The 20,111-nt window shown below is 36.8% G+C and overlaps 3 protein-coding genes across 6 annotated transcripts; 2 read left to right on the forward strand and 1 right to left on the reverse strand.

Moving 5' to 3' along the window:
• Window positions 1-2,294: 2,294 nt before the first annotated feature.
• Window positions 2,295-7,530, forward strand: LOC111011552 (rab GTPase-activating protein 22). Of its 2 annotated transcripts, none has more exons than XM_022285368.2 (5): window positions 2,295-2,749; window positions 3,516-3,651; window positions 3,760-3,809; window positions 5,657-5,710; window positions 5,834-7,530. In XM_022285368.2, the coding sequence occupies exons 1-5, from the start codon at window positions 2,592-2,594 to the stop codon at window positions 7,134-7,136; spliced, it is 1,701 nt and encodes a 566-aa protein (XP_022141060.1). In that variant the 5' UTR covers window positions 2,295-2,591; the 3' UTR covers window positions 7,137-7,530. The 2 variants fall into 2 exon arrangements, with proteins under 2 accessions (XP_022141060.1, XP_022141059.1); XM_022285367.2 differs by having other exon boundaries at window positions 2,606-3,082.
• Window positions 7,531-7,999: 469 nt separating this feature from the next.
• LOC111011510 (metal-nicotianamine transporter YSL3) lies at window positions 8,000-13,079 on the reverse strand. 3 transcript variants are annotated; one of them, XM_022285298.2, is made up of 10 exons: window positions 12,925-13,079; window positions 12,499-12,769; window positions 11,978-12,384; window positions 11,727-11,899; window positions 11,551-11,648; window positions 11,334-11,468; window positions 11,059-11,248; window positions 10,844-10,958; window positions 9,664-10,550; window positions 8,000-9,126 (listed from the first exon to the last, which is right to left on the reverse strand). In XM_022285298.2, the coding sequence occupies exons 3-10, from the start codon at window positions 12,342-12,344 to the stop codon at window positions 8,806-8,808; spliced, it is 2,286 nt and encodes a 761-aa protein (XP_022140990.1). In that variant the 5' UTR covers window positions 12,345-12,384; window positions 12,499-12,769; window positions 12,925-13,079; the 3' UTR covers window positions 8,000-8,805. The 3 variants fall into 3 exon arrangements, with proteins under 3 accessions (XP_022140990.1, XP_022140992.1, XP_022140991.1); XM_022285300.2 differs by having other exon boundaries at window positions 8,983-9,134; window positions 12,925-13,078; XM_022285299.2 differs by lacking the exon at window positions 8,000-9,126 and having other exon boundaries at window positions 9,416-10,550; window positions 12,925-13,077.
• Window positions 13,080-15,889: 2,810 nt separating this feature from the next.
• LOC111011449 (uncharacterized) lies at window positions 15,890-19,999 on the forward strand. Its single transcript, XM_022285201.2, has 5 exons — window positions 15,890-16,248; window positions 16,799-17,099; window positions 18,670-18,828; window positions 19,061-19,356; window positions 19,594-19,999. Exons 1-5 carry the CDS (start codon window positions 16,051-16,053, stop codon window positions 19,786-19,788), a joined length of 1,149 nt encoding a protein of 382 aa, XP_022140893.1. The 5' UTR covers window positions 15,890-16,050; the 3' UTR covers window positions 19,789-19,999.
• The last annotated feature ends 112 nt before the right edge of the window (window positions 20,000-20,111 follow it).

Here is a 20,111-nt window from a genome sequence, read left to right on the forward strand (position 1 = left end):
TATACATTTTGACATCTTGTAAATTTCTGTTAACATATTTTTGCGTGATTTAAATAGATGATTCAAGATTTCATTTGATTGTTTCTTCAATTTAATTTAGTTATTTCTTTCCTGTATAATGAATTTATAAATACATCTGTTTTCATATGATTCTTCATTTCATAATTAGTATTCAAATTTGGAGTTGATTCAAAAAATTTCCATCACGTAAGCTACAAGGTAAGTTTAAAACAAGTCCAAATTAGAAGAGAGAAAGAAGTTCGAATCCAGTAGCTCGACCAAAGCACTGCACTTGGCCCACTTAGGGCCAGATGCCCAATTGACCAAGTCTCGACCATTGGCCAAGTCTTAGGCAACGACCGTCCAACAACTTAGGGCCAATGCCTGGTCGACCAGGTTTCGACCGTTGGCCAAGTCTTAGGTAGCGATCGTCCGACAGCCCCTGAAGATAGGCCCTGAACCCATCTTAACTTGATAAAGTTTTGCAACGGGCCCACAATGAAGCCCTGAGAGTTAGATTTTTTAGAAGGACGATTATTTTTTTTAGTTTAACATCTGGGGTGAGGATTCAAACTCTTTAACATCAAGGTTGAATATATGTGTCTTGACTTGCTAAGTTATGCTCTGTTAGAAGTCGAGAATTCAATCCCATTAAAATAGAAGGAAAGACTAAATCCTAGAGGTATGCAACCAGAACTATACTTTTAACTGCACAATCTTTAACCTCTAATTCTATCAAGTATTATTGGAGAGTGTGTGGCTAGTGTTTAGTAATATTTGTTTAAATTTAATAGATATAAATTGAAATATAAAAATAGACAACGAAATCTTACCTGAAATAGTATAATGAGCAGGTGCAATAATTTTGTTTATTACCAAATACAATTTTATTGTTTGAAGACCCATGTAAGATTCGGAGTTGTAAGTAGGAGTATTCAAAAAACTCAACAATCCGTTGAACTCGATGAACCAATCCAAATTTTAAGGTTGGGTTGGGTTGTGATTTTCCCAATCTGATCGGGTTGGATTGGGTCAGGTCTCGGATTCCACCTTTAAAAAAATCGAGTCAATCCAACCTACCTAATTTAGGCATATATTTGTATTTTCCTTAATTATATATAATAATAATATCTTTATCTTCAATATCAACCGTCTATTTAGTGTTAATCATAGTCCTTCATTTAATGTTTTCATATTATCTTCTTCCATTTTATATTTTAATCTCAACCGTCCATTAAGTTTCAATCATAACTCCCCGTCACCGCTGTGATAATTAAAAATTATAAAAAAACACACACAAACCAACAATCCAACCCGGAAATATTGGGTTGGGTTGACCATCCAATTCAAACTCGACGGTTCCTATACATGGCAAATCCGAAAATTCAGATTGGTCCAAAAACTCTTCCTAACTCGACCGAACTGAACCGAACCGGTGAAAACCCGTAGTTGTGAGTCGTGAGTTGAATGGATAATTTGACTAGATGATTTAAAAAATATAGAAAACTTTCACATGCCAAATCTTATTTTCTTTAAAATCACTAATTTTATAGGATTTGGGAGAATTGATCTTCTTGTCTGCTCAAAGAATACAAAGGACAGCCTTGCAAGTTTAATAATTATGAGTTATTATTAATAATTTATTCCCTATTCTCTAATCTAATAATGGACACAATTTTTTTAAAATTTTAAATGATTCTAATAATTTGGCCTTAAAAATATTAAAAAAAAGAAACTTATTGGTTACCATTTTTTGCGTTCCAATTTTAAGTTCTCAACAAAATTATAATCATTATCTTCTAAAAAATGCAGCAACGAGGATGAACTTTGAGACTCAAAATCTAATTGAGGGTGGAAAGGGATAAAAGGAGTAATTTATGGGCTCAATTTTATTTACTCAAACTTTTTGTTATTGCTATCTAAGTTGGTAGATTATTCGTACTTAATATGTTATAAGTTTTAAATGAAACATTTTCCGCCTTTACAAATTATAATAAAAATTATTGAATTTTAATCATCGTGTTTAGAAAATATTTGTGATGTAATTTATCTATGATTTAATAAAATAATTTTAGCAAGAGAAGAGAAGTTAAATACATGATGATTAATAGTTAACCCAACTCAATTGACAATGGGCTAATAATTACAACTAAAATTGAAGTTATTTTATTTTGTTTCCTAATCACAATGAGATTTTTACTATAAACATTTGAAAATTTTGATCTCATGTATTTTGATAGAGATAAAAAAAAATAGAAAGAAAATCTGGAGTTTTAATAATTAGAATAGTTAGAGAAAACTGAAAAAGGAATAATCCGGTAGGGGAGGGAAGGGATGAGGAGTGATCCAGTTGGGAGTCGGAGTCGGAGTCGGAGTGTTTGTGTGTTTCTTTGTTGTTGCTGTTCTTCGTCTTCTTATTCGTGTTTCTCCATCTAATTAAATCCTAAATCCAGAGAAAATCCAGGAGTTGCTCTCCTTCTCTTCTGTCTCGTAAGTGGTAAAAGCCGAACCCAAACCCATTGCCCAACCATAGTTTAATATAATAAGAGGCATTGCGAACGAAGCACCCGATCTGTATTTTCTTCCCCCCTATGATCGCCTCCGGCACCGACATCGCCCCCTCCTTCGGCGTCGGCGGTGGCTTGGTCTCCCGGATGATGGCGGGGGCACGGCCGAATGCAGCCGTCGTCGCGTTCACGGCCTTGGCGGGCCTCGCTGTGGTCCTCGTTCTCTTCTACTCTGCCAGTAGGTAAAACCACAAACCAATCTTTTATTCACACAATTTCCAATTCAAACGGGGAAAACTAAGGTTTCGTTTGGTAGTAGTACAAGGGCAAATCTACCCAATTCCTTTCTGCCCACCAATCATTTTTCCATAGATGAGAGCTCTTAAACGAACTCAAACTCCCTCCTCTCCGGATCCCAATTCCAATTCTCCTCCTTCTTCATCTTCGTCGTCTTCAGCCTCGTCCTCAGCTCCATCGTCATCGTCATCGTCATCGTCATCGTCATGGGTTCATTTGCGTTCGGTTCTATTCGTTGTCACTTCCTCTTCACCGGCTTCTTCTTCCTCCTCTGATCGGTGAGTCTCTCTTTCCTTCCTGTTTTGCTTCCGATTTGTCTTATTCAGCTCAAAATTAAGCAAACTTAGTTTTCGACACAGATCTTCAGCGTTTCAGATTTTACTCGGGTTTCTAGGGTCACATTTTTACCTCAATCTAGTTGTTTAGGTCATCCCAGTTCCATGTCTCCTTTCTGGACTATGTAGTTTCCTGTACATTTAGGTTATTTTCTCACATTGTCAACTTACTATCTAAATCTCAAGTTTGTTTCGGTCTGATAGATGTCTTGATCACTTTAGTCATCTTTTATTTTCAGCTATAACTGGTGAATTTTTAGTTTCATTGATCTTAGTTCTTAGAAGGAGGTAGATAGCTAGGCGATTCTGTATCCTGACGCCATTTCAGTGGATAAGATTAAAATGAATTGACTTTGCTATATTAACCTTGTTTTAGGGGACGCCTTAAATCACCCTGGTCACGCAAGAAAAGAAAGAATGCGCTTACACCGCAACAATGGAGGAGTTTGTTTACTCCAGATGGGAAACTTCGAGACGGCGGAATTAAGTTTTTAAAAAAAGTTCGCAGTGGAGTGAGTAAACATCACTTTGTCTTATGCATTTTCTTTCAAGAGTTATTAATAATTTCATGACATTGGAGATATTTATTGATTTCATTTTGGTCTCATGATTTCTACTAGGGTGTAGATCCAAGTATTAGGGCAGAGGTCTGGCCGTTCCTTCTTGGAGTGTAAGTGAATCCTCCCCATCAACACCCCTCCCCAAATTTTTTTTTGTCTTGTAATCTGGCACAACATATTTTAGTTCTTTAGTCCATTGGGGATCTGGTCAGGATGCTGGGTAGCTTTTTCTGCCTTTTCTTCTGGCTCCCTACAAAGTGCATCATCTTAACGAAAATACATGAGCTATTTTAATTTATAATCTCAACTGTGCGGCTTTGAATCTTAATGAGCTGGAAATATCTACCGTGGTTCGTCTATTTTTTCAAAATCTTCCTATTCTCAAAAAACGGTTTTTTATAGTTCATCATCATCATCCTTATAATTTCTTCAATCTCATCATTTTTCTTATTGCATACTTATTCCAGCTAGATGTCTCTTTCAGATCCACCCCTACTTGGCTTCCTTTCTCTCACTAAACACTACACATCCCATCTGTGTTATATTATAGGAAAAATATATTTTTGCTCCAATCACAACAATTGTAAGTCTCAACATGATCCAATGAGTTTAAAAGTGTGTCCCAGCATGCCTGCAATTTATAGTATAATGAAAGGTTTGACCTTCTGCTTGTTGCACACTGGATCACATTGTTTTTCATATCAATGATCTGTCAAAATCGGGAAGTCTGTGCTACATGGGTTTGTATGTTACAAACAAATGAAGGATAGAGAGCTATTCCTGCATAGAAATTGGGATGCAACATTGTGATGCTTCTTCCCAGTATAACCTTTTATCTTTTGACTCGTTCATCTTATCTTTTGTTCACTCTTTTTATAGGATTAGTCATAGCCTAATCCTTTGCATGCTTCCTCATGGTTTCCCATTGCTAGCATTTATGCTCATCTTTATTGGTGGTTTTCATGGGACTTGAGGAGTCCTTTCTGCAGAAATTATTTCTTATTGGTTGGATTTCCAATTTCGAGAAGTTGAAAGGTCTTCTTTTGCGTTTGCTTCTCTTATTTAAAGGAAGGGGTTCCTTTGTTGGTTTATTCCATTTTAGGCGTTTTTTTTCGGTTTGTTTTGAGTCCTCCTCATTGGCTTCATAGATCTTTTTTTTTTTTTTTTTTTTTTATGAGAAACAATATTTCATTGATGGTATGAAATACACAAAAAGCCATATAGACAATTACAAGAAAGTTTGCCAACTTGTAATAAGGGCATTTAGAGAATAGCTATTAAAGGGGTAGAAACATTTACACCAGCCAAGAGCTAGTAAAATAACTTGGCTTCATAGATCTTCCCTTGCAAGTTTCTCAAGAAGACATTGTTTCTTCCCTCAAGTTCATCTCAAGCTTATCTCCCTCCCAATTGGGTGCTTATTTATCCTTTCTTAAGTCCGAACTTGTCAATATTCGCAAAGAAAAAGCTCTCTTTTTGAAGCACACTCTATAAGAAAGATGGAGATTCAAGCTGAATGGGAAGGAGAGCTTGCCGAAGGTATTAGAAATATTGGCCAAATATTCTCAGAAGTTTGAAGAGTTGTTTCCAGATGGTAAAGATGTCCTGGACGATGTTATTGCTTTTAAAGGTTCTTGAAGCTTCTTTTTGCGGTTCATTGCTTTTGGGAGACTCTATTTGGAAGTTTATGTTGCCTCGTCTTTTTTCTTTTATCGTAGCCTTTGGGAGTTTGTATCTTTTGAACATTTTGTTCCTTTTCATTAATCAATGAGAAGTTCGTATCTTGTTCAAAAAAAAAAAAAGTCATAGCAACTCCCTCATTTGAAAGATTCATGCCATGCTATATGGTGGTTGTACTTGCGGTGCTGCTATGCTATGTGTATGTGATGCTTCGAATTGTTCAACTTCATGTGGTACACAAAACGTGTATTTACAGAACTACTTGTGTTTTCAACAGCTATGACTTAAGCAGTTCTGAAGAAGAAAGAGATGCTGTAAGATTACAGAAGAGGTATGTGTTCTCAATTGCTAATATTATTTCACTCTATTTTCCTCGGACAAGTTTGTGGGTATTTTACCTACTGTAGCAATGTTGCAAGTTGGCATTTTAAAAGTGGTCTGCATATTAATGCAGGAAAGAATATGAAAGACTTCGCAAACAATGCAGAGGTCTACTGAAGTCTGGCGATGAGAGTACAAAGTTGAATGATGATGATATGAACTCCAACAAGGAGAGGGATGAGAATATAAAGTTGAATGATGGTGAGACAAACTACAACAAGGAGGGGGACAATCAGTATGTTGCTCATGGTGACGACTGTCCTAGTTTGGAAGAGGTGGTTAGTGCAAGAGAGTCTATTTCTAGTGATGAAAGGGGCTCAAACTTTAGAAACTTGGATGGAACCTCGGGGGTTTTCTTGGAAGAGGATGACAGTTCTAGAAGGATGACTAGTGCTGATGCATCTGCTCCAAATACTGAATCATCCGACTCCGATTCATCTGAGGATCCTGAAGTTAGTCAAACATTCCCCTCTTCTGATGGTAGAGAAGATAATGATCCTGATTTCACTTCCAAAAATTCTTCTCCCTCCGTTGCAGAGGTTACATCCAAATTTCGCAGCAATGAAGATTTTACAACATGGCAAAGGATCATTCGTCTTGATGCAGTACGTGCGAATTCAGAATGGATAGCATATGCACCATCCCAAGCAGCGGTGTCAGATGACAAGGCTAGACATTCTGCAGAGGTGGTTGGTTTGAAAGATTATGATCACCTAGAGCCCTCCAGGATCTTTCATGCTGCTAGGTTGGTCACCATTCTTGAAGCATATGCTCTTTATGATCCTGAAATTGGGTATTGCCAAGGAATGAGTGATCTGCTTTCTCCTATAATTACTGTGATAACTGAAGATCAGGAGGCATTCTGGTGCTTTGTGGGCTTCATGCGGAAAGCTCGGCATAACTTTAGGCTTGATGAGGTGGGGATTCGAAAGCAACTGAACATTGTGTCTAGAATCATAAAATTCAAGGACTCTCACCTTTACAGACACTTGGAGAAACTTCAAGCTGAGGATTGCTTTTTTGTTTATAGGATGGTTGTGGTACTCTTTAGAAGGGAATTAACATTTGAGCAGACGCTGTGTCTTTGGGAGGTCATGTGGGCTGATCAGGCAGCTATTAGAGCTGGTGTAGGTAAATCAGCTTGGAGCAGGATTAGGCAACGGGCCCCACCCACAGAGGATCTGCTGCTCTATGCAATTGCTGCCTCTGTATTGCAGAAGAGGAAGTTGATTATAGAGAAATACAATAGCATGGACGAAATTATAAGGGAGTGTAACAGCATGGCTGGGCAACTTGATATATGGAAACTCTTGGACGATGCTCATGATTTGGTGGTGACCCTCCATGAGAAGATAGAAACCTCGTTTAACGAATAAATCCCCAATTGTTGGTTTGCTAATTTACGTGCTATTCTGCCTGGATCCTTAATTATCTAGGCTTCTGCTCGGAGAAAGTGCATCTCTCTTTGCTTATTCGAGGGGGTAACAGGATGTTTCTTTTGCTCACTTTCTTATAGCTAACTCAAGCTCAATCAAGTTGTAGCGACAGATTGTAATGATGAATCACTATAATTTGCATAATTTTGCATCCTCACCTTGATCTATTTCACCGTGGCTGCATAATAGCAGTAAACAAGAGCAGCGTATTGAGATGCACGAGTCAATGAATTTTGAAGGATGAGAATATCCGGTTCTTGATGTATCTTTACATGAAGTAATAACTTCTGTTCTCCATTGATGGATTAATTTTTATGTTAACTTGGTTCTTGTACTTCTAATCTGTTTCTAGTTTAACAAAATCTATAATTTAGTGATTTAGTTGACATCTTTCAGTCAGCTACTACGTGATTAACCTTTTCGAATCAATTAAGTTTTTGATGTATAGAAAAAAGCGGGTGAAATCACGAGGATAGTCTTATTGGACAGCTTTGATTGTGAGTTTTTTTTTTAAAAGCAGGATGGGCATTTGGATCCAGGAGACTACAATGAAGAAAATGAACTTTCTCAAGAAGGATAAAACGTTGTGTAGTGAATATTTTTCGAAGATCAGATCTTTATAGATCTCTTGATTTCTTTAAAATATCTCGCAACAGAACAGGAAAGTAGTGTTTTGGAGTTGGGTCATCAATGAAAGAGATGTCCTGGAGAAAAAGATCCTTTGAATGTTGAGCAACACAATATGTGAACCTGTTGATACGAGCATCATGTGTGTTGGTGAGATGAGCATAACGTGCCAAGTAGAAAAAGGAACCCGTACGAGTAGGGAAAATCAATTCGGATCTCTAAGCAAACATGTTACATTGAGAAGGAAAATGAATTTACAAAAACTTCAAATCCACTAGAATTTACGTCATTATTCATGAGTAGTAGAGGACTGGGACTCCTCCTTTGTTCTACTTCTATCCATAATAGGACTCATCCATTTTGCAACAAAGTTCATTGTTTTGTAAGGCCTTACTTGTGTCTTTGTTTGGTTGCTGCCAAACCCTTCCTGTCACAAGAGGAGAAAAAAAGGGTAATAATAAATAGCAGGTCAGGCCAACCATCAACATTATCTGGTGTCTCGTTGCAGTTTGCCGCTTCTTGAAATGTGTGATCCTTTGGATTTAAAGCCATTAAAGTGAAACCATCTTTCGAGAGAAAACAAGACAAACCATTGTCAGCTACTGTCTACAGCATCTTATGTCGTCTGACATATCTATGAAAGATATTTGGCTGTACACACACAGTCAAGGATCCTTAATCACCAAATTCAAACTCTGTTTGACAACATTTCTTTCGGTTTCTATTTCTGCAATTTGAAACTTAAGCATCTACTTCTATCATTATAACTGACACAACAACATCAACCATCTTAATTACTGGAACCAAATATCAGTTAACATTCCCAAACTCTTTTTTATCAAACTCCTTTCTCGTGATCTCAAGTCGTCGTAGTCTTCTTTTTTTGGGTAACAAGTTCACCTGGATCCAAACGCATTCCTAGAGATTTTTGGTCAAATCAGTGAGGCCATTTGGACCAATAGTTTTCCACGATTCTAAATGTTCATTGGAGTTGGTGATCAATCAAATTCTGCAGCATCAAATTGTCAACCTGAACAAGATTTGCTTCGCTTAGAAGAGATGAGCCAACTATTACCCGTGGAAATGCAGCATAATTTTCCGAAATTCTCCACTGCTCACAAGCGTCTAAATACTCATTGGACTGGTTACGTATCTTTTGGCTGCTTTCCATCTGTTCAGATGTCATTGAAAAGTTCGTTTTCGTTTGTGTTGGTAACTTGCAAACTCTCGTCATTAGTAACATGCAGTTTCCACAATGTGTTGCCTTCTTACCGTTTCTGAAATGAACAGTGGCCTTCATGCTCTTTTCCCCTTGGACATCAAAATAAACCAATTTTAGTTAGAAGTATTCAAATTACGTACCAAACAAACAACATAGATGCCTTTAATTCTGTGATGATATACGGTGGACACTCTTGAATCATGTTTCAATGTGAATGAATAAATTTGTTTAGTGTAGAGGAGGACAAACATTGTGTAGCAAGGAATGGAAAAACCATAGAGGATTCAAACTCAACAGAGAAGCACTCATCCAACTATTTTCAGAGAACGAATGCTAGTATTAAGGTGAAGAATATGTTTTCATGACGCAGTTTGTATGATTCAATGGACCAGAAGACGTTTTATTAAGCTTTGACTCATACAGGATAGTATACAAGACCATAGCTTTAGAATTTTTACTTCAAACTTACTGCATTCTAGATGTTACAGAAAGTTTACAGCTTCTCTACATCTTGAATATGCATAAAATTCTATCTAAACTACAAAGTTTAGCTCTACTCTCTTTCTTGTTTCAACTTTTACTGGAGGAGAAAAAGCTCATGCAGATTGGGGGATTAACCTTAGCCAAGGCAAGAATTGATGAAGGGAGAATCCATAAACCTTCTCCACATATCAAACCAGAGGCAACAGCTGGAACCATCAATCCCGCCTTTTGACTATTTAGATAGTGCCACACAAACACGATCAAGCTCCCTACACACATGTCGATTGCAAAATAAGCACCAACGAGAAAAGGCACAGCCATGGCCATTGGAATCGGGATCCATTTCCCAATTTTTTCAGGGGTAAGATCTCTCATCAAGTTGGCTACTATGGCAAAGCCAAAAAAGCCATAACACAGCTGCAAGCAATGCTGGGGCAGAGCTGAGAAGCCTTCAACTCCAAGGATAGCCATGTTTCGGTAAATTATGGCATATGGGACCTTGTATTCACCATCTGGGTTGGCCAGATCAAAAGCCTTGTAGAACATAAAGAATGTGAGGGGAGCAACAATGCAGCCTATGGCTGTCCCAATAGCTTGGCTTATAAGCATGGATCTTGGAGATGTAAGGGTGAGATGGCCAGTCTTGAAGTCGTGCATCAAATCAGAGGAGATAGAAACAATAGATTTGATCAAACCGCATCCCACGAGTCCTGCAACCACACCATCATTTTTGCCGGCCAAGGCGGCAAGCACAAACAGGGCCACTTTCCCATAGTTATAGGCCATATTCATGTCAGTGAGACCTGCACCATATGCGTTGCAAAAGCTAAGAGACGGTGCCAAAGTGTAGGCAATGACTACGTAATACCACTTGACCTCCGGGAACATGATCGGGATTACGATGATAGAGACAACGGAGAAGAAGATGTATCCTGTGATCGCCACCCATATTGGGATACCATCTCTTAAAAATACTTCATTTCGTCGATGATCGTCAAAAGTTTGGTTCGTATCATCTGGAACTGCATCCGAGTAAACTCTATGTCATAATCAATTAAAATAAACCTGGGATTGGCAAATCTGCTACCAACCCCCAACACAAGTAGCAGCGTTATGCACTATGTGACTGTGAGCTACATTAACTAAGGTGAATCCACCCCAAGAAGAAAGAGGTGAATTACAATAAAGGAGCCACACTTATATCTTATAACCATATAGTGTACAAAGCTGCAAGTGGTGAGAGGTAACTTAGCTTCATGCTAAGCTTCAGCAGACACAAATTGACGGAAACAACATATAGAAACCATCACTTTACATGTTTTAAGCTCCTTGTTGGTTGCTTTCGCATACATGCTCGAGGCAGTGAAGTACAGGATCTTAAGAAAATGATAAAGCCCATCTCCAAGTATCAGAGCAATTGATACAAATACCTGCACCACACAAGCGAACAAGAAAGCAGAATTCAGAATAGACTTCAATAATGATCTGTCTCTGTAATGTCAAAGAAACCTCTCATTTCCTATTTTACACCTTGTAACCATTAAGGCTTTTCATACTGCTGTCTGAGAGGGATTCAGGATACCACTCCCCTTTAAGTCCCTTCATTAAGGGCCACATTATGCCCCAAGAAAGAATTGCACCAAGAAGCAATGACAAGTTCACGATATGGGAGCAAATCATCCCTGCTCCAATATAAGTCATGCTGAAATCGAAGTAAAACCTGCAAAATACGTTCGTCAATCACTTTAGGAAGAAAGCCAATTTATGGCAAGAAGATGAAGAAGGGCAAGATGTTGAGCACCCACGAATTTTTCCAAGCTTTCAATCCAAACGTAGGAAACTGCAAGAATCCACAGTTATCTCCACCAGAATAAAACCACTGGAATAAACCCCAGAGAAAACTGAATGAAAAGTATTTCATGAATCCACGAACCTGCTTCCTAAAAAAATAACAGTTCTTATGAGTTCTTTTCAATTCAAGTTCCATTCAGTTCAGTTTTAGAGATGTGAGGAATTGCATACTTGGCCATCTTGTCTCCTTTTGGTGTGTGGAAACCATTAATGAGAACAGCAGTTGCAGTACCACTTGGATAAGTCAATTTATAGTCTATTATCATAATCTGCGCTACAATGAAAGATGCCGTTAATAAAACATCTAAAGTTCTCAAGCACATAACTTCTATCAGAAAGAAATATACCTTTCTGAGAGGAACCAAGGCAAGAAGTCCAACAAAACTACTGACAAAGAGGAAGCCAGTAATCCAACCAATTCCAGGTTCTTTGGTGCTTCCAGGAGCATTTCCATCTGTGTCTATGCCAGCCTGCACGTATATCTTCCTGCTCAGACCAAACAAATATGATCCAAAGCCGCCTGAAACAACAACTTGATATCAAACACAGCAATAAGGCATTTCCATGGCAAACATTTGCTAGCTCGCAGCTCTCTGACCTCCAACAGCAATGCTGTAACAAGCGACAGCACATGTCTGAATTACAGTATTTTCCTGTCGTGTAAATGGAGTGGATACAAATCCAGCTTTCTGAAGCAGCGTAGTCCATGTCTTAATAAAGACAAAGGCAATAAGTGCAGCCGAGACATTCAAATTTGGGACCAAACCTGTTGTCAGATTGAGCTTCATCACAATCACACTGTACATGACTCCTATTGCTACGCTTGCAATAACACCCCGGACTGTTATCTGTCTAGTCCAAGGTGCAATTCTTTTAACAACCTCTGGCTCATCTCGGGTCTTCTCTTCGTCTACGCTGTCAGGAGTCTCAATCTCTTGCAGTTCTTCCCTGTTCGCGTTCCCCATTGGGAGTACCAAGTTCTTCAGTTCAATCAGATTCAGTTATCTACAAGTCGCGCATAGTTTCAAAAAAAAGTAAGAACCCAGAAAGCAGATGTCTAAATAGTTCAGTATTAGATGAGACTGAAGATAACGAATGCAACCCCGTTAAAGGACTTACCGTAGTTTCAGACTTCTTATTCTTTCAGGATGGAAAATTCAAAATTTTGACTCGGAGACAGCCCTTCTGCTTTTTTCTAATCAAGATTCTCAGCATGGGGAAACAAGAAGACAAGTGGGTTATTAATATTATAGTCTTCCTTCAAGCTTGAATTTTCCAATCTTCAAGTCCTATATCTCTGCGCTGACTCTTATTACACTCCGAAGGAGATTTACGAAACTCTTCATTCTCTCTGAACTCCAGCCAACCATTGGAATGGCGATACATGAACCTGACACAAGTAAAAGAGATCCCAATATTTATAATCAGCTGAGCAGCGAAATGGGAATTGAAAATCCTGTCTCAAACCAGACCAAAATTTTATGTACTGCAAAGAAGTACAACAACTCGGTTTTGTACTACACAAGCGCAAGTCTTCGACCTTACCTTTTCTTCGGCATTTAATTTTCCACATGTTGGGTTGAAAATCCACCAAACAATCAATAGTTGACTCATCTCTCTGTTGGTGATGATGGAATATGAGCTAATTGGGCGATCCACTTAGCAGTAAAAAGGTTTGAGCTTCTTCGCAACAAAAGGAAAGAAAAAGGGATGGGTGTTTAAGGTGTACGGAACGAAAAGGGCAATGATTCATTTGATTATGTCAACATAATGACAAGAAAATTACAGCCAGCCATGGTGCGATTAACTTGAAACTAATTTTGGGCTAATCATTAATTAGTTTTCTTGAAGTAACAAAAAGTAACATTTTTTAAACGCCCATTCTTAGCATTGCAAGCGTTGTTGGTGGCAGGCTGCAGCTGCAGGAAGGGTGGACGCTGGTTTGGTGATGCGAGATTGGATGTCTGTGATCTAATCCGATGGTGTGGAGTCAACGAAAGGCTCTATCCAGCCGACCGTCACGTGGGAACCACACGACTCTGGTTGAACCAATTTCTTTGTACGAACCGGAAATGGAGAACAAAAAAGAAAAGAAAAGAAGCCAAGAAGGCTGTTCTCCTTTTTGAAAAAGGAAAAAGATTTGTCCTTTTAAGACAGTGATGTAATCCCAATTCCGATCTCTTCCCTTTTCTGCCGCATATTCTTGCGTTTGGAATATGGGCAAATAATTTGGTTGGATCCTCTCTCAATTTTGAAAATGTAAGAATTTCAAAATAATGAAAATGAAAAGAAAAACAAATTAGATTAATAAACCTCGGTAAGTGGAATTTTTTATCCCAAAATTTTCTGACTTTTGATTTTCTACCCATTTTCTAAAAACTAGTATTTGTGATTCCTCACCATATTATTTTTACTTTTCAACTTTTTTCCACGATGAAAATACTTATTTGCCCTTATGGCCAGTTTAACATTAAAATACTAATTTCAACTTTTTTTTTATTAATATTTTTAAATGATAATTCTTTTTTGTAAATATTATTTTTAAATAAGTGCTTTCTGGCCGCAAAATTTAAACTTATTAAATTTGATTTACTAAACTACGTTGACGATTCTCCTTTACCTTTTAATAATATTTTTTTATTAGTTAAAAACTTAAAAGCCACTAATTGTAACTATTTCAAGGTTACTAAGTTACATGGAGTTAATTTAATATTACCTTAAAATGTTGTTTTGATCTACCTTTAATTTTGGTTCATCATTTTGATGTATGTACTTTTAAAATGTTCATTTTGATCTTATATTTTCAACCTTGCTTTCAAAATGTTTGTTTTGATCAATTAATTTATTTTTAATCTCATTTTTTCTATCACAATTTCAATACAACACTACTCTCAGAAATGTAACCATGACTTTATGTTAAATGATTTCCGTAACATGTAGAATTTGTGTTAAATAGGGACCAAAACGGTCTCTTTTGAAAGTACATAAACCAAAACGAATAGTTTAAAAGCATATGGATTAAAATGAACCAAAGCTAAAAGTACATGAACTAAAATAGTATTTTAACCATAATATTGCTGTAGATTTTGAAATGTCTACGAGTAAGTATAACGTTGGAAAAGAATATTAAATTTTGTTTATATCACTGTCACTTGTACCCCAATTAGAAAATAAAGTGGTAGAAACTAAAAGCTTAAAATTTAAGCTGAAGTTTGTGAGAGGAGAGTGTAATTGGAATATTATTTCCAACCCTCAACTAATAATGGTAATTAAAGGATGTCCTACAGTCCAATTTTCTTTTCCAAATGGCAGTGGCCCTAAGGCTAAGGTTCGATCATTTGGCTGGACCTGCAATTTGCTTGCTTCATCATTCATGATTGATACTAATTTCACGCTTAAGATGCCTTTTCTTTTCAAAGATGTCTTCCTCTCCTCTCCTCTATTTTATATTGTATATCTTTTATATTTATTCTTTTATTTTTAGATTAACTTTCTTTTCTTTTTTTTCCTTTATTTATATCTTTTCTCTTTATTCTTTTACTTTTAGATTAGCTTTCTTTTCTTTTTCTCTTTTAGTTCAAGGTGGAGATGGATTTGAATTATGATCTTCAAGTAAGCTAGTTGAATTATGCGTATTTCAACTATATTAATTTTATTTATGGATACTAGAGAATTTGTTATCTACAATTTTGATGACATGAAAAAAAAAAAGATTCGTAAGTATCTAATTAATACTAATATAGTATTTGTTGAAACGATTCCCATTATCAAATCAATATGTCATAATAGCGAGTAAATAATTTAGTATAATATGAGTATTGAATAAAGAAAATGCATGATCCTAAGTGCGTGATATATATATAACAAAACAAATTAAACTTTGGCTCCTAGGTATTTACGCAGATATACATGAATGTCTCGGTCAACTTGTAGATGCCTCGACTAATTTAAATATTTTTTTAATAGGATCCAAAGTTGATTGTAATAGATCCTAGATAGATAGAATTGAAGATAGATCTCGCCCTAAATCAGATTGAGAGGATAATGAAAGTTAGATCTTATGTCAAATGAGCAGAGTGGCTGAAAGAGAGAGAATGACATACTATTACATTTGAGCTATACATTGTACTGTACATATAGAAAAATAATAATTTTTGTAAGAATTTGTTTGTCTATTCATGTTTTAGTGGGTATTGTTTCGTCACATCCATATAATATATCGATGAAATTATAACTTTTAAGATTTCATTTAAAAAAAAATATATTTTTAGATTATAAAATTTATTTACTGATAATTCCTTTATTTTGTTTTTCAAGTTTATAAATACTTTAAAAGGCATAGTTAAGAGGGTGTATATATAGAAAGAAAATCATTGGGCTGGGTTTAGGCCCATCTTTGTTCCAAAATCTAGAGCCCAATTCAAGGGTCCAAAGTCAAAAGCCCAATATTTTGGTCCAAAATCAAAGCCCAATTCCGTTGGTCTTCTCCTTCTCCAGACTTCCAGTTATGGGGTCCTCTCCTTTTTCCGACACCGCGGGTCTCTCGGTATAATTCTCTTCGTCGTTTCGGTTCGTAGTTCCAGGGAGAAATCACAGCTTTTATTGTCGTTGATTCAATCCAAAGCTTTCACCCGCTCTTTCCTGCTTTTATTTGGTTGGAGAGAATCCTCCATGGGGGTTTCATCAGAGACCAAGTTCTTGCAGGAACTCATTCTTTACGCAGCGAGTGCAGCTTTAAGTTGCTTGGTATTGTTCGCTGGTCTTCGGCACCTTGACCCCAACCGCGACGCTTCGAAGAAAGCTCTTGAGCATAAGAAGGAGATTGCCAAGCGCTTGGGCCGCCCACTTATTCAGACTAACCCTTATGAGGTACCTATTACTTCCTCTTTAACGAGGAAAAAGAATTCAATGCACCAATTTATATTCTCGATTGTTCTAATTGGAAACGTGACATTTATCCGTCTTTGTTACCATTTATCTTTGCAATTTTCTGTAGAGCACTACCTTGGTTAAATGTTTTATGGAGAGACGGTTCTATCTATTACTCGAGTTTCTTGTGTTATTGTCTGAAAATGACGCATGCTGTTAGATAATAGTATATTTTAGTTGATTCTGTGGGTTAGGTTGAAAACCTCGCATCCATTAATGTCTTCACATATTTGATGTATAAGATGGTTACTTTCTTGCATACACTTGTTCATGGGATTGATATTACCGATATTGGTGTAAATTGAGATGTTTTAGCCTTAACAAGCGTATGAGAAAGTGATAAATAACCTACAAAGTAGTATGTGTATCGGTTAATGCACGTGGATGTTTGTTGCATGAATATTTTCTTCATTGGATTCAAAATGCCATCCACTTTGATTGAGTCTATGGATCATTATCGTTTCACCCCAATCTTTTTGCCTTCCTACAGGATGTCATTGCCTGTGATGTTATAAATCCTGATCACATTGATGTGGAATTTAACTCTATTGGAGGACTGGAGACTATCAAGCAAGCATTATATGAACTTGTGATACTCCCTCTAAGGAGACCTGAATTATTTTCGTACGGGAAGCTTTTAGGTCCCCAGAAAGGCGTATTGCTTTATGGGCCACCTGGTACAGGAAAAACTATGCTTGCAAAAGCTATTGCAAAGGAGTCAGGAGCAGTTTTTATTAATGTTAGGATTTCAAATCTGATGAGCAAGTGGTTCGGTGACGCTCAGAAGCTTGGTAGGCTCAAAATTTTTAGATTATTCTTTAACCACGTTCTTCACATGAGGTTTTCCTTGCTAATTCTGGAATAATATGTGTGGTTATGCGAATATGATTTAATAAGGCCTTCCAATTTATTGCATCTGAGTAATTAGCTTTGCAATATCAAGAATTTCAAAGTAAGAATTAAATTACAATTTATGAACTTCACTGCGTTTTTTTTTAAATAGGAACCTCTTGCAGTTCACTGCATCACACAACTTTTAGCTGATATGGTAAATACGGTTTTTTTTTTTTTAATTGTAATTGTGCCATATAAGTGATGAGTACATGATATACATTTAGTTTGGTCTCCAATATTGAGCTGGAGTGAAGTTAGAAACTGGGTATCAATTATTATCCCAAAATTATTATAATTTAGCTTATCTCAGATTTTGGTTCTTTATTTCCATATAGTGTTAGGTTTTGATTGTTGTGATAACATTTGTTATTTTACTAAAATTTGAAGATAAGGTTGCCTTATATGTCATAGCTCTGAAATCATATCAATGGCTGTGACATTGCTATTGCTGAAAATATATTTTTGGGTTCTTTGGTTAAGTTTTATTTTGTTTCATTTAGTGTTAAAGAGAATCCTTTTGCCTATTACAAAATTTTGCATTAATGTGATAGGAACTAAAAATGTAATTGAAAATGCTAGCGAGATAAGAAAGGAAAATTACATTGCCCAAGCACTTTGAGGTATAGCCAGAGAAAAGAACTACTTCCAAATTTGCCTACTTTTTCAAACTCCCCTGCTCTACTCATTGCTGTTATTTTTCAGAAGAGACAATTTCAGTGATATAATGAAATGTTCCATAAAATAGGAATCGCCACTAGGGAAGTTACAAAAAGTTCTCTGCAAGTGTTGTATTTTTTACACAAAGTGGATACTATAAAATGGAGTTTCTTCCATAAGGTGTTAAAAGAACTCACTCACTCTGTTTATAACCACTCTGACTCTAAAAAACTAATTATTGCTATTATACCCTTAAAGATAATATTAACATTACTTTGCCCCCGGGTTTTACGTCATTGCGTTGCTTGACCATCTATCCTTCTGACGTTAATTGCTAGTGTTATGGAAGTATTCAATATTTGAGTGCTGAGAAAGCTTTCAGGCATGAATCGGACCCTTGGCTACTGGCTTTTTGCTTGCCAAGCAGGAATGTATGGATCAAAGGAGGCTCTATTTATGTCATCCTAAATGAAGAGAGGCACATTTAAAAATTAAAATAAACAGAAAAATAGATGTTGTGACGAATGAATGGATCAAAGGAGGCTCTATTTATGTCATCCTAAATGAGGGAAGAAGCCATACGAGTTGACGTGTACCTGCTCTGCATTAAAATAGAATATATTGTAACAATATATAAAATGCATATTAGGTGTAAATATATCTTCTTCAGTGACAATATAGCAATTAAGTACATAATGATACTATGTCTACTTCTAGTTGATCATTGCATTAAGAAATTATATAACTGACATATTCAGACAAATGCGTTTTTGCTTTATATTTTAACTAACATGAACTTATATTTTGCAGTGGCTGCTGTGTTCAGTTTGGCTTATAAACTTCAGCCATCTATTATATTCATTGATGAGGTTGACAGTTTCTTGAGTCAGCGACGCTCTAGTGATCATGAAGCTTTATCAAATATGAAAACTGAGTTCATGGCTTTATGGGATGGATTTACCACAGATCGTGAGTTTCTTGGACTCCAGACCAGTGTTTTTTCAAGCGTTAGTTGCTGTGCTTTTGATGAAATATTATTGTTTCCTTTTATCTTGCCATAACCAGGATTTTCTTTTATTTTATTCTTTAAAGAACTAATTCGCTTTGTTCATTAGTAGGCTTTTTGTTGGAAACCCATATGTTCATTAGTAAGTTTAGGATAAGCTTTTGCTTGATGAATTATATTCTGGTTTTTCTACAGAGAATGCACGTGTTATGGTCCTTGCTGCTACCAATCGTCCATCAGAACTTGATGAAGCAATTCTAAGAAGACTTCCTCAGGAATTTGAAATTGGGATACCCAACAAAAGGGAGAGGGCTGAGATACTAAAGGTGATTCTGAAGGGTGAGAAGGTCGAAGACAACATTGACTATGATCTTATAGCTAGCTTATGCGAGGGGTATACAGGTTCAGATCTTCTCGAGCTCTGCAAGAAAGCTGCTTATTTTCCAATCAGGGATCTACTGGATGAAGAAAAGAATGGAAAACAGTCTAATGTAAGTTGTTATCAACCTGTTCTCTTTGTGTTCCTGATGTTTATCTGCCAGCCCCGGTCAATGCTTATATTGCAATTAGAATGAAAAAGTATTGAGTATCCTTCGGATTGGAAGTGTTATTTAGATTCTAGATTAAGAGGCCTTGCAACTCGCTTTTTTAGCTTTTCGTAGATGTGATATTGCTTCCTTTCCTCTCCCTTTATGTAACTCAGTTTCTTTTGCATGATTACTTTTCAGTCACCGAGGCCACTGTCACAGTCAGATTTGGAAACTGCTCTTGTCTCATCAAGGAAGACGAAGGTTGTTGCTAGCGAGTACGCTGGATTAAGGTCGCAACGGACAGAGCCCAGTGGGATTCGAGCATTGTTGAGCGAACTCTCTAAGTTTGGCATTTCCCCAGAAACTGTTGGATCAGACGAAGATGACACTTGAGAGAGAGATCCCGACTCTACTCATCTTTGGTGCAGGAAAAAGACACCCGTGGGGAGAGGGACAGATTTCTGTTTTTATTTATTACAGTAATGCCATAGTTTTAACATTCATGATTCTATAATTGTTATAGGGAAAAGCCACAGAAGTACAAAATCATGTTGATGAGTTTAAATAGGTGTGTTCTGGAATATACGTCTTAATGCTTCCATTATTTTACACGTTTCCACTTGTACCAGAAACCCTCCTGTTATTTGTCCAAGAGCTCTCTCCACAGTTTTAAATGGCAACTTTAAGATGCAAACGCTGCTGTAGCCTCCAACAAG

The sequence above is a fragment of the Momordica charantia genome (assembly GCF_013281855.1).
Source record: "Momordica charantia cultivar OHB3-1 chromosome 10 unlocalized genomic scaffold, Mcharantia_2.0 BLBB01000010.1, whole genome shotgun sequence".
Taxonomy (NCBI): domain Eukaryota; kingdom Viridiplantae; phylum Streptophyta; class Magnoliopsida; order Cucurbitales; family Cucurbitaceae; genus Momordica; species Momordica charantia.

Bases quoted from the DNA above. Each gene is read 5' to 3' on its own strand.
- LOC111011552 (XM_022285367.2), top strand. From the start codon at position 2,880: ATGAGAGCTCTTAAACGAACTCAAACTCCCTCCTCTCCGGATCCCAAT. The intron at 3,652-3,759 runs GTGAGTAAACAT...GATTTCTACTAG, and splicing joins TAAAAAAAGTTCGCAGTGGA to GGTGTAGATCCAAGTATTAG. The intron at 3,810-5,656 runs GTAAGTGAATCC...TGTTTTCAACAG, and splicing joins TGGCCGTTCCTTCTTGGAGT to CTATGACTTAAGCAGTTCTG.
- LOC111011510 (XM_022285298.2), bottom strand. From the start codon at position 12,344: ATGGGGAACGCGAACAGGGAAGAACTGCAAGAGATTGAGACTCCTGAC. The intron at 11,900-11,977 runs GTCAGAGAGCTG...TTGTTGTTTCAG, and splicing joins TTACAGCATTGCTGTTGGAG to GCGGCTTTGGATCATATTTG. The intron at 10,551-10,843 runs GTAAAGTGATGG...ACTCGGATGCAG, and splicing joins CAACAAGGAGCTTAAAACAT to TTCCAGATGATACGAACCAA.
- LOC111011449 (XM_022285201.2), top strand. From the start codon at position 16,051: ATGGGGGTTTCATCAGAGACCAAGTTCTTGCAGGAACTCATTCTTTAC. The intron at 18,829-19,060 runs GTGAGTTTCTTG...GTTTTTCTACAG, and splicing joins GGATGGATTTACCACAGATC to AGAATGCACGTGTTATGGTC. The intron at 19,357-19,593 runs GTAAGTTGTTAT...ATTACTTTTCAG, and splicing joins AGAATGGAAAACAGTCTAAT to TCACCGAGGCCACTGTCACA.